Source organism: Schistocerca gregaria, chromosome 2 (assembly GCF_023897955.1).
Source record: "Schistocerca gregaria isolate iqSchGreg1 chromosome 2, iqSchGreg1.2, whole genome shotgun sequence".
Lineage (NCBI taxonomy): Eukaryota > Metazoa > Arthropoda > Insecta > Orthoptera > Acrididae > Schistocerca > Schistocerca gregaria.
Window position 1 is genome coordinate 535,804,745 of NC_064921.1, and position 13,107 is coordinate 535,817,851.

Sequence of the window (13,107 nt, forward strand, 5' to 3'; positions counted from 1 at the left end):
GCACCATCGCTATTACACTATCAGCAAACGGCGAAAACACTCTTGATATTATAAACTTCAAACTCTCCGGAAAGCACACACGCACAACGAAGTCCCGAAAACACGTGACTATCCTGGTTTAATGTTGAGAACATGCGCAAAATGCAATGCTTACTCCAGAGATATTTACTCTATGCGCGTTCTCAGCGATGTTGGCGTGTACTGACCCTTGTAGCTATTCTACTATTTAAAGTTCTTTGGTCGCAAATCACTAATGTTTTTGTGAGGAGTGAGGAGGTGCGAAAATGCAGAAGTATTTGGCACTTGATAAAATTGCGAGACTTTTTGAAATAATAAAAGTAAATGGGGGAATACGAGGCACTTTATACAAACTATATAGGTGAGAGGGCATACAGACGTAAATTTTTTTGAACACTACTGATAATTATGAAAATTTTCTTAAATTTACGTCAATATTATGTTCTAGGATGGATGATGCGAAAGTTGGCACTTTGATAGGAGAAGACAAGTATGGTAACAAATATTATGAGAACAAGATGTACTTCTATGGTTAGTATTTTTGCCTTTGGACTATTATTTTGTTATGTTGTAGTTTAACTGTAGCTCGTCACCGGGTAGTAACAATATAGAACCCTTTGTTGTTAAAGTAGCTTGATGGGACACAGCTAAGAATACCACAGGAATCAGGAGAAACGAAAGCAAGAATCAACGTAAAACAACAGTGTAAAAGTTTACAGTTCCATTGTTTCCTTAGGGGTAAAGAAAAGTATGACGGTTCAATCCCGCGTCCGGCCATCCTGATTTAGGTTTTCCGTGATTTCCCTAAATCGCTCTAGGCAAATGCCTGGATGGTCCCTTTCAAAGGGCACGGCCGACTTCCTTCCCCGTCCTTCCCTGATCCGATGAGACCTATGACCTCGCTGTCTGGTCTTCCCCAAAAACAACCCAACAACAACAAAAGTATGTCAGTTAAGGTTAATATTTGAAGTTGATTTGTTGCCAGTGGTTAAAAAGGTGGATGATTCCGATTTAGGTTGGATAACTGTAATCATTTTTCTCGAGTCAGTTAAACAACCTTCTCTGAGCTGTGATATGCGAATGAGTAATGATATGACATAGTTTTACAAAAATTACACGAATTTTACGGTGGCATGACACACTTTTACAAAAATTACTTGAATTTTACATTAGAGTGTGTTGAAGACTCAAGAGTACGTTTATCCCATTTGTGCGTAACATTCGTTAAGGCGAACCCATGTGATTTCATGGCACCACTCAGTAATGATACTCAAGTAAAGAAATAGCATTAGTGGGGAAAAAGCTGCTCGTACCAAGGTGACCATTTGCAAGTGTTACTGCTAAATGGCCGGCCGCGGTGGTCTAGGCGCGCAGTCCAGAAACCGTGTGACTGCTATGGTCGCAGGTTCGAATCCTGCCTCGGGCATGGATGTGTGTGATGTCCTTAGGTTAGTTAGGGTTAAGTAGCTCTAAGTTTTAGGGGACTAATGACCACAGCAGTTGAGTCCCATAGTGCTCAGAGCCATTTGAACCATTTACTGCTAATGGAAAGTATCCCATCTGTTTACGTTTTTATGTTCAACATGTTCAATATACTCCTTGCATTAGACTGAACCTACCTTCTGTGTCAATGACTAGAGTAATTAGAATGTAAATTTTCATATTGGACAAACTGATGTCCATCACGTGTTCTCTGCATATGTTTTTATGTTACTCCTAACCATGCACAATGCCTTCATCTGTAGGAAAATAAACACGTGTTACTAAAGACAATCTGTATCACACTGGAAGTTTATTTTGTACATTTCGCTCGTTACTGTTCCTTGCTTTTTGTTGGTGATTGCTTCTGCCATCTCCCTCCAGAAACCCCCCCCCCCCCCCTTCACCTTTGTCTTTTGAGTTCACCCCATGAATTGTCAAAAACTTAAGTCAGCAGTCATATTTTATCAAAGTCTGTAACCTATACTGTTTTCCACAATACTTGTCTTCAAACCCAAAAATCTGTAAATTTATTTTGTATCAAGCTAAGAGCAAAGCAAATCATTTGGTTGTTTCAAATTATGGAATGTGCTTGCTAAAGACAGCTGTCTACTCTGCTGTTCTTGTCCTTACACAGAAAAGTAAATTGGATATTTAGTGAATAGTTTTGTAAATCAAAGGAATGAGCTTGCTACTCCTGCATCTCAGTTGAAGCTCTCTGTTGTTAAACTGATTCTGCAGTTTTTGCTTGTTTTAATTTTCTTTTTTTCTTTGTATTCCTTGTACATGATTCATATGAATATTTTCTCTAACAACCCAACAGAATATTACTCACCAGTAAGCTATTGTGTGACACTGACTAAATTGATTTGATATTTTGTGTATGTGTGAAATAAAATATGCATCACTTAATGCTTTTATGTTTGGTGTTTTTGTTTGAGTCAATATGAAGAAGAATGTTTGTTTGTAGGTCGGAATAGGTGGGTTGAATATGCTGATAATGTGGGTGTAGATTATGATGGAAGTCAAGTTCCAGCTGAATGGTTTGGATGGTTGCACTACAAAACTGACTTGCCTCCTTCAAGAGTAAGTATACATTTTTTAATCTTAGAGTGGAGTTTAAGGAATAAATGTTTTGTTCATTCAGTCACTCATTATACCCCTCTGATCCCATCATGATTTTGCATGTAATTTAATTTTATTTCATAGTCTGTATTAACAGTTTGTTATTGTAAGTGCCCTATTCCATGTCTGGTTATACATTCAGAGTATTAAATTATCAAAATAGCAGCAACATAATAGGAGAAAAAAAACAGGAGTTACTCCTGTCTTAGCTGTATTTGGTAACTCTTGTGTTTCTTATTCCTTCTTAATATTTACTGGACTACAAGGATAATATTTAAAGAATAATAGTTACCTGCATGTTGTCAGTAGAGGCTCACCTCCTTTGGACATTATTCTTTGTTATGCAGTTAGCAGGTATCTTCAAATCCATTAATCTGGGTGAGCAGATGCTTTGTAGAAAAAATAGCTAAGAAGATAAGATGATATGATTTTCTTTTTAATGTCAACAGATTTTGTGTTTATTACGTGTGTGTGTGTGTGTGTGTGTGTGTGTGTGTGTGTGTGTGTGTGTGTGTGTGTGTGTGTGTGTGCGTGCGTGTGCGCGCGCGCACCAACTGCATGCATGCACTAGAATGCCAAACACTAATCAAAAGAGGGATCTTATCATGCTTTCATCAGACATAAGGCATGAAATTGTAGGATCACTGGAAATACAAAAGGGGAAAAAAAACTATTTAAACACTCTTTGTACAAAAGGAGGTTTACCTTCAGTGGGAGCGACTTAAAACTAAGTTTTGAAAACAGCCACAAGTCACACTTTGTATATTTTATTTACCGGTTTTGCTCTTCAAATGAACAAGAGCGTCAACAGTGTATACAGTTCAAACTTGATTGACAGCTCTGTACATTAACCCTTTAACTGCTCTGGACGCATTAATGTGCGCGCCTTTGTACCTGTCCCTGTGTGCTCTGAACATGTTTACGCATGCCACTTATCCTTCTACCTGGTACTCTGAATGTGTCATGTCGGTCTGAACTCAGATTATGTAAGAATTTAAATGTTGAACAGACCTGTTCAGAGTACTAAGTAGTACTGGTGGCGTGTGTTAACACATCCTGAGCACACATGGACAGGTGCAAAGGTGCGCTCATTAACACGTCCAGAGCAGTTAAAGGGTTAAACTGTCTGTACTGTAGTACAGACATTCGATCATTGAGTTGTGAGCAGGCAGTGCAAATTTGTGGGTGTGTGTCCATTTTGTGTCAACATTGTGTTGCAAATTGCAATGGAGCAACATCTTTACAGTAAAGTGTTAAAGACATTGTCCATAATGTTTTGAAGAAGAGAAAAGTACTCATGTGTGCAAAGTTTGGCCTGTACACCTTGACTCCCGAACAAAAGCAAAGATGCATGGACACCTGCTATGACTTGATTGAAATTCTAGATGTGGACAATTCTTTTGTCGAAAAAATCATCATGGGTCATGAGACTTAGCATTATCATTATAAACCTTCCACAAAAAGTACATGAAGGGTCAATGCTATGATGACATAACCGACATTCAAGCCAATGTAAAATCAAGGATGGAATAATGACTTATGAAAAGGACAATAGCTACCCATCATATGGTGGAGATGCTGAGTCACAGATAGGTGAACCACACTGTATTAACCATCTTGGCTGCGCACAACACATGGCTACTAGACACAGCTGATTGTTGGTGCAGCATCTCATGTCCCACATTACTCCTGCCGGTATCATTAATTTTAGATGTTCAAATTGAACTTGGTTGACAGTCTTTTTTGTTGTGCCCATCTGCGACTCAGCATCTCCGCTATATGGTGAGTAGCAACTATCCTTTTCATAATTCAATCCAACGTGATGTGTAAGTTGAACAACATCCCAAAGAAGGACTTTTCTTACTGTTCTACATGGTTGTATGAATGTTCTTTGCATTGTACTGAAATGGAGGAGACTACACAAAACACCTAAGGCATTAAAACTACACTCCTGGTTTTTCTGTTTGTTATTAATTCAGTCACAAAGCTTTTTGGTCTGATGGGGTGTTACACAATAATAGATAAACAGCCAGAATAAGGCATAAGCAGGAAGCCAACAGGCTTCTTTTAAAGTGAGATGCACTTCGTTAACTGTATTATGTTACTTTATAAGAGTGTAGCAGATTAATGATTGGTAACATCTAACTTTCCTCACTTCGTTAATCTTTATTTTGGCTTGAAACTTCCTGGCAGATTAAAACTGTGTGCCCGACCGAGACTCGAACTCGGGACCTTTGCCTTTCGCGGGCAAGTGCTCTACCATCTGAGCTTCCGAAGCACAACTCACGCCCGGTACTCACAGCTTTACTTCTGCCAGTAGCGGGCGTGAGTCGTGCTTCGGTAGCTCAGATGGTAGAGCACTTGCCCACGAAAGGCAAAGGTCCCGAGTTCGAGTCTCGGTCGGGCACACAGTTTTAATCTGCCAGGAAGTTTCATATCAGCGCACACTTCGCTGCAGAGTGAAAATCTCATTCTGGTTTATTTTGGCTTGTTTCATATCCACTAAAGGGATCTACAGAATATGTTGAATGCTGCCTTTGAAGTTTTTTTTTTATTTTGCATTGAAACTTATTCTGCTGCTGGAAACAATTTGTTTTATCACAATAACATGATGGTACTTGTTGCTGACTAATGTCTGTAAGCAGTAGAACTAATTTGCTCTCCAAAATGCTTATTGATTCTCTTATAACAATTTCATCAGATGTATTCAAGTTTTTAATTTTTATATTATTTGTTGAAGAAGAACCCTTTATTTGCATGTACCTAATTATCTGACATTAGAATAATGGAAATATTAGGATGGAAACAACAACTAAAACTGAGGAAAACCAACCAATAACTTGCATATTGTTTAGCAGCAGCAGCAGCAGTACCTCCTCCTCCTCTCCTGTCCACGCCTCTGAAGGAGCCCCAGGGGACTCACCACTCTTTGGCTGCTTCGTGCTTGGCCTTTGCAGCATTTTTCCCTTCCATGCTGCATGTCTATACTCTTGCTGTTCTCCCCCCCCTCCCTTCCCCTCCCCTTGGGGCACATTTGTGGGGATTTATTGGGAATGTTGTGCATTCTGTTACTGATGCACGAATAGTCTCACCTTTATTTTTGGCTCACTTTTCCTTTCTTTGTTTCCCTTCTCCTCTCATTCCTCCACTTCGGTGTTGGAGGATCCTCTTTATTCTTCTTCCTCCCTGTGTGCTCCTGAAGGTCGGCCCATGCATCTCACGAGTAATGCATAATTCCCAGCCCTGGGTCGTCGGGTAGGGTTCGCATGTACCCCCAGTACAGGCCAGGCCCAGGGAGGGGTGATCGCCTGAGCTGCAACTTTCCCAGACTGCCAATTGGTCCCTCTGTCAGATGTTTGGGAGGTGTGACCTGAGGTGTGAACAATCACCTCAGGTGGGTGTGCCCCATTGTGAAGGAAGCCCCCAGTTGGAAGGAGCACGCCATCGGAGACGTTGGCAATCGTGGAGAATTTTCTTGCAATGAGTTACTCATCTTCCCAATTGACGTCCACAAAGTGTAAACATAATGAGGGTATTGATTCGAAGACCGTTCCCGCTGTGCCACGGTTCCTTGTGGCCTCACGTATTGAAGACGATAAGTCCTTTGCTACGGTCTGTACATATATTTTTCAGAAAGGTGTTGATGCAGTTGCTATCCCTATGAAATTCTGCTCTTGTTTACGGAATGGCACTTTGCTTTTGGAGATGGCTTCTGATTCTCAAACACTACACTTGCTTGCTGCCTCGCTTTTCCATGGCTACCATGTTCATGTCGAGGCCCACAGAACATTGAATTCTTCCCATGGTGTAAATTACACCAAGCTGCTTGATGATCTAACCAAGGCTGAAAAGTAACCTTACCTCTCTTATCAGGGTGTCATTGCCGTTCATCATGTGATGAAAAAGGTAGATTCCTCCTTAGTGCCCACCCGCACTCTTTTCCTCACCTTTGACAGGGTGGTGCTGCCGTCCAAGCTCAAAGCAGGCTTTGAAATTATCACAGTCTGGCCGTACATTTCAAACCTGATGCTCTGCTACAAATGTCATCGTTTTAACCACACTAGAACATCTTCTCAACACCCAGCCAAATGTGTAACCTGTGGTAGGGATGCACATGAGGGCGATTGTCTGCCTCCTCATCCCCCCTATGTCAATTGCAATGGCTGCCATGCCGCCTCCTCTCGGGATTGTCCCGTGTATCTAGATGAGCAGGCTGTCAGAGATTCAGGTAAAGGAAAAAGTGCCTTACCCACTAGCTCGCAAGTTACTGGCTAGTTGCAAACCCCGTGTTCTCCCGTCTGGCACCTATAGTTCTGATTTTGTTGCCCCTGGCTCCATGAAGGATATGGCCATGCAGACATGTGACTTCAAATTCGGCTTGGAGGTTGTGAAAATGCCCAGTGTCAAGGTAGCATCGCCATCCCTCCTCTCGCCATGCAACAAACCATCAAACTCTTGCCTCAAGGGGTGAAGCCACTGACTACAGAACCAGTTGGCAGGAAAGGACAGAAGGAGTACTCCCAAGACGACTTCCTCCGTTCCTCCGTCCCTCCAGCCAAACATCATCTGAGTCTTCCTCTAACTGTAAAGGCTCGAAGAAATCCGCTAAAGGCAAACAGTCTTCTCCTTTGCCAACTTGAAGATCCTGTTCAATGGTGTCACCACGTGTTAACTTAGCCTGGTCGGCCTCTGTCTTGTCGGTGCACACCACCAACTGTTTTTCAGTGTTAGACTCCACGGACTGACCACACAAGCAAGCCGATACTTGTGTGGACCCCGTGGAGCAGGATCCTCGTACCCCTATGCCCTGTAGTAGCGACTCCATCCCTTCCTCCTCATGACCGTCCTCCAATGGAACGTTTGCGGCCTTCGGTCCCACAAAGAGGATTTATGGCTGCTTTTACATTGCAGTGTCACCTTGTACTCTGCCTTCAGGAAATGAAATTGCGCCCTCACTGTCTCTCTGGGTGTCATCATCAGTACTGTCTTGATCATCTTTCCTCCTGGAGCATCGACAATGACTTTTGCTTTTCTCCTGACAAAAATGTCTGTATGAATTTCTGGCAGTGCTAAAGGTTTCTCCCACCATTCTACATCTTGGGCCTGTTGTCTTTCCATTCGTTGGAAATATGAAACTTCTGGGGCTCATGCTTGATAGGAAACTCTCTTGGTCCTCCCATGTGTCTTACCTGGCAGCCTGCTGTATGTGGTCCCTCAATCTCCTACATGTCCTTAACGGTACCTCCTGGAGTGCCAATTTGAACCACTCTCCTTCATTTGGCCGTTCGAAACTCAACTATGGGTGCTTTGTTAATGCATGTGCACGTTCATCCCTCTTTCGCCATCTCAACACTGTCCACCATCATGTCATCTGTTTGGCCACGGGCACCTTTTACACCAGCCTGGTTGAAAGTCTGTTTGCTGAAGCTGCTGAACTCCCATTGTCCTGCCGCTGTGACTTTCTCCTCTGCAGGTATGCATGCCGTTTGTGTGCCATGTGTGGCCACCTCTCCTGTGCCGCCTCCTTTGATGATTCCTTTAATCGTCAGTATGGGTCTAGTCCCTCTGCTCTATTATTTCATGGAATCCGCTATCGCCACTTGCTACGGCGGCTTAACTTCACACTACTTGCAACTTACTCGGTGGGTGTGAACCCTTCACTACCTTGGCTTCGTGAAGTTGCCCATGTTAGCCTTGGTCTATCGCCTCTAGTTTTCATGACCTTCACATGGAACTTCACGATAGTACCTTTGTCAACACTGATGGCTCTCGGACTGACCATGGGGTCGGGTGTGCCTTCGTCATTGGCACCCGTGTCTTTCGATATCGGCTTCCGACACACTCCTCAGTATTTACAGCGAGCTCTTCACCTTGTATCAGGCCACGGAGTACATCTGGCGACACAGCCTTTCCAATTGTGTCCTCTGCTCAGACTCACTCAGTGCCCACCGAAATCTATGTGCGCTGTACACTGCTCATCCCTTAGTGCAGCGGGTCCAGGAAAACTGTCACTTGCTTAGTCTCTGTGGAGCCAGTGCCCTGTTTCTGTGGGTCCCTGGTCATGTCGGTCTGCCTGGAAATAAGGCTGCTGACACAGCTGCCAAGGCTGTAGTCCTCATACCTCAGCCCACAAGTACCTATATTCCCACCTATGATCTCTGCAGTGGTGTCCATTTGACATTGCCAATGGTCCTCTCTTCACGGGAATAAGCTTCGCCTCATAAAGCTTCTCCTGGTGCCTTCGACGGCCTCCTCTTGGCCCTCCCACTGGAAGGAAATTATTTTAACTCGGCTGCGTATTAGGCGCTGCCTTTTTAGCCATTTAGTCATTTGCAAAGTGATGCTACTGCACCACTTTGTATACATTGTGCCCAAATTTTAACTGTCTGCCACTTCTTGCTGGAATGTCCTTTTTTTAACAATTTACGTTCCAGCTTAGGTTTGCCGTCTGATTTATAAGCCGTTTTAGCAAATAACGTCTGGGCTGTCAACCACATTTTACTTTTTATCTGCCAAAGCAATATGGCAAGGCCACTAAATTTTTAGTTTTGGACCTCCATTTCTGCATGGTGTTTTTTAGCCCTTTTTCCACGTGCATGTTTTTAACTATCTCCTATTCTGTCCATTGGGACTGATGTATAGTTGCTTAACTGCTCTGTGTGTTAGCGTTCTATAGTTTTGACTTAGGCACGTATGACCCCAGTTGTTTTTTGCGCCCTTAAGCAAAACAAAACAATTGGATATATTCCAGTACATGTCTTGTCTGTCAGTTTTTACTCTCCTCGGCTCCCGCTAGCACAGTGGAAGCTGTTCTCTGATGTCTTAGCATATGTCATTTTGTCCCTTCTTTTCAGTGTTTTTGACGTTCCTTTTCTTGCTGTGTCTGTGTAGAACCACCTCATTTCTTACCAGTTCACCAAATTTTAAATATCCTTATGTAGCACATCATCTTCATAGGTTTTATTCCTTTCCTTTAAATAGGAAATGTCTGTTGCTGTATTAAAGAATGATATGTTGGGTCAGTGATGATTAGTTTTGTATGTGTTTGCTACACTTGTCAATCATAAGCTGGTGAATGTTTCTTTTTCATCACTTTTATTTCTACATGCATAAAGGTACTGTACTTGGTACTGATAGCGTCTCTTCAGTCTGATATTAAATGTTTGAGTGAGTGTAACTGAAATCAAGTAACTAGTTATTTGTTGTATATGACACCACCATACAGAAAAACTTCCAGCCTTTTGATATCATTCTTAAGTAAGTACTTATGTAATTATTTCCTTTTGTTTCAGGATCCTCACAGGCCCAAGTACCCTTGGATGCTTGACCACACAGAAAATAAATCTGGTACCGAAGGTGCATATATGCCTTACAGCACAACAGTACCAAAAATTCAGGCGTGGGTTCCACCGAAGCCTAGTCACTAACTACTGTGTGACACTGAGAGACAATAATTAGTGTAAATATTTTTATGTTAATTAAATCAAATTTGAAAACATAATTTAAATTATTGTTTGCCTCTACATGTACAGAATTTGTTAGTTTGTGTTTAGCAACTATAAAGTGGAGTACACAAAAAATTGCTTTTGGAATAGTGATATTTATATTTGTATCAGTTTTACAGGATGAGATTTTCTGGGCTATAATCCATGGCAGCATCAGGAATGTACTTGGCAGTGTTTCAATACTGCTGCCACAGCCATAGGAAGGTACTGTGCTACTGACGTTGATGAGAGACAAGTGTTTTCTCCTCCATATTAGGGGAAAACAGCTTATTTCCATTGTGGACTGCTGTCATTAGGGTACAAATTCTTCCTGTTGGGTTCTTAATGATGATTGCAAGTTTTTTGTTGAGGCAGTTGTAGCAAACTTGTGGCAAATTTTATACATCTGGTCACAATGGAGCTTCTTTTTCACTTCCTCCAAAGTGCGTAAACCTTTGTCTCAAAAGCTGTGACTCTCTCCAGGAACCTAATTCTGTTAAAATATATCACGCATACTGCAAAATCACCCCAAAAGGCAGAAAAGTGGAAAATAGCCAACTGTATACAGCAGCAAATTCAAAGCCATCAGCAATGAAATAAAGAAAAGTCAACAAAAAACAAGAGACCCATGAAAAATAGTCCAAAGCCACCTGACAATATAACTAGTATTTTCGTGTGATGCCGGAGATTCCAAGGAAACTAGGAAGTATAACGTCTGCCTGAAAGAACTAGCAAGATTTACTAGTCACCTACTGCACTTCACAGGTTCTTAATGAAAAAAAGAAGACACGCTGATGTCCCTGTGCTATGAAGTGTGTAAGTATCATGGTTCAAATCATAAAACATTTTGTACATGGCTGGAGCAGCATCTGAAGGACGAAATCTTTTAGAAATAATAATCAGCCAATCAGTTGCAAAATTGAACATTTATTAAACCCCTTTCAACATTTATAAAAACACCTTCTTCAGAAGGAAACATTAACAACTGGGTCACATGTTGTGGCTGTATTTTAAAGTACAACATGTAACCCATTTGTCAATATTTCCTTCTGAAGAAGATGGTTTTATAAGTGTTGAACTGTGGCAAAGGGGTTTTTGATCAACCTTGCATTTTAGGAAGCTGCTGGCCTTGGTGCATGCATGTCACAAGGCACACCACTTTAGATATCTGACACAAGCTGGAGACGCGCTTGTGATATTGGATGTGTGCTGAAGTGATTGCTGTGATAGAATCAGGTAATTGATGGAGGTCAACCAGTGTGTTAGGTCCACAGTTCATACAGTAGTGTTAAAAGACAGAGAGAAATACATTGTGAGTGTAAAATTAAATAGGACATGGAGGAGAAGAAGAAAGAGTACGGATGAGGTGTGTACATCTGGTCATATACACTCATTGAAAAAAGTTTTCCATTACCTCAGTTCCGAGAGTTCTGGAACCTATACAAAAAAATTGAAATAGAGATCAACATAAACATCATTTCCACCTTTTTTATTGCTCATGAAAACCACACATTGCATGTTGAACCACCAGTCAGCGAGACATTCAGAGGTGGTGGTCCAGATTGCTGTACACACCGGTACCTCTGATACCCAGTAGCACGTCCTCTTGCATTGATGCATGCCTGTATTTGTCGTGGAATACTATCCACAACTTCATCAAGGCACTGTTGGTCCACATTGTCCCACTCCTTAACGGCGATTGATGTAGACCCCTAAGACTGGTTGGTGGGTCATGTCGTCCACAAACAGCCCTTTTCAATCTACTTCCAGACATGTTCGATAGGGTTCATGTCTGGAGAACATGCTGGCCACTCTAGTTGAGTGATGTAATTATCCTGAAAGAAGTCATTCATGAGATGTGCATGGTGGGGGTGCGAATTGTCATCCATGAAGATGAATGCCTTGCCAATATGCTGCCGATATGGTTGCACTGTTGGTCAGAGGATGGCATTCATGTATCATACAGCCGTTACGACGCCTTCCGTGACCACCAGCAGCGTACATCAGCCCCTCACAATACCACCCCAAACCAGCAGGAAACCTCCATCTTGCTGCACTTGCTGGTGGACAGTGTGTCTAAGGTGTTCAGCCTGACCGGGCTGCCTCCACACGTGTCTGACAATTGTTTGGCTGAAAGCATATGCGACACTCAGCGGTGAAGAGAATGTGATGCCCATCCTGAGCGGTCTATTTGGCATGTTGATGGACACATCTTTACTGCGCTGCATGGTGTCATGGTTGCAAAGATGGACCTCGCCATGGACGTCGGGAGTGAAGTTGCGCTTCATGCAGCCTATTGCGCACAATTTGAGTCGTAATACAACATCCTGTGGCTGCACGAAAACCATTATTCAAGGTGGTGGCCTTGCTGTCAGGGTTCCTCCTAGCCATAATCCATAGGTAGGTGATGCAAAACTTTTTTTGATGGATGTATTAAAGGATTGGAATGTTTCTATGTACGGAGAGGCTCACGTGTCCCTGGCTACCGGGAGCAATAGAAGATTTACCGCTTTCAGTATCGTATAGAAGAGGCGTCAAAAATTATAACTCCAGCCCACAACAAACTTAATAGGCTCGGTGTGATGAATACTTTTCTGCATAAATAGCTCCTTTAAGGAATAAAGAAGCAACTGAATAAATAAATACATTTTTAATATACAGTATGATTTCTTAATTTAAAAATATTTGTACATTGTCTGAAGCACAGTCATTGTTGTCATCAACACACACTTGCTTGAGTCTTTGAATTGATGGGCAGCTGTATCCTTAGAGATTTCAGATTGATGCACTCTTGAAGATGTCATGCAACCACAACACACCTCATCACCTTTGACATAAACTATACTGTCTGTATTATCATGGTTTTGGTGTGATGGTGCCATATTTTCATATGGTGTTCCCTCCTCATTCAAGCATTTTCCATGATGAAAGCAAGTTAGCCATGCAGCATTTCTATGAGACTTTGCACACTGTACTGTACTCAACAGTTTGGGGGAAGCAG

General features: G+C 42.1%; 1 protein-coding gene across 1 annotated transcript; it reads left to right on the forward strand.

Moving 5' to 3' along the window:
• The first annotated feature begins 218 nt into the window (after positions 1-218).
• LOC126330702 (probable NADH dehydrogenase [ubiquinone] 1 alpha subcomplex subunit 12) lies at positions 219-10,123 on the forward strand. The gene is made up of 4 exons (XM_049996389.1): positions 219-379; positions 467-549; positions 2,468-2,583; positions 9,915-10,123. The coding sequence occupies exons 1-4, from the start codon at positions 285-287 to the stop codon at positions 10,047-10,049; spliced, it is 429 nt and encodes a 142-aa protein (XP_049852346.1). The 5' UTR covers positions 219-284; the 3' UTR covers positions 10,050-10,123.
• Positions 10,124-13,107: the final 2,984 nt, after the last annotated feature.

What these genes read in the sequence shown, in the direction of transcription:
- LOC126330702 (XM_049996389.1), top strand. Translation starts at nt 285, where the DNA reads ATGCAGAAGTATTTGGCACTTGATAAAATTGCGAGACTTTTTGAAATA. An exon ending in GAACAAGATGTACTTCTATG is followed by an intron (nt 550 to 2,467) that starts GTTAGTATTTTT and finishes GTTTGTTTGTAG; the next exon opens with GTCGGAATAGGTGGGTTGAA. An exon ending in CTGACTTGCCTCCTTCAAGA is followed by an intron (nt 2,584 to 9,914) that starts GTAAGTATACAT and finishes CTTTTGTTTCAG; the next exon opens with GATCCTCACAGGCCCAAGTA.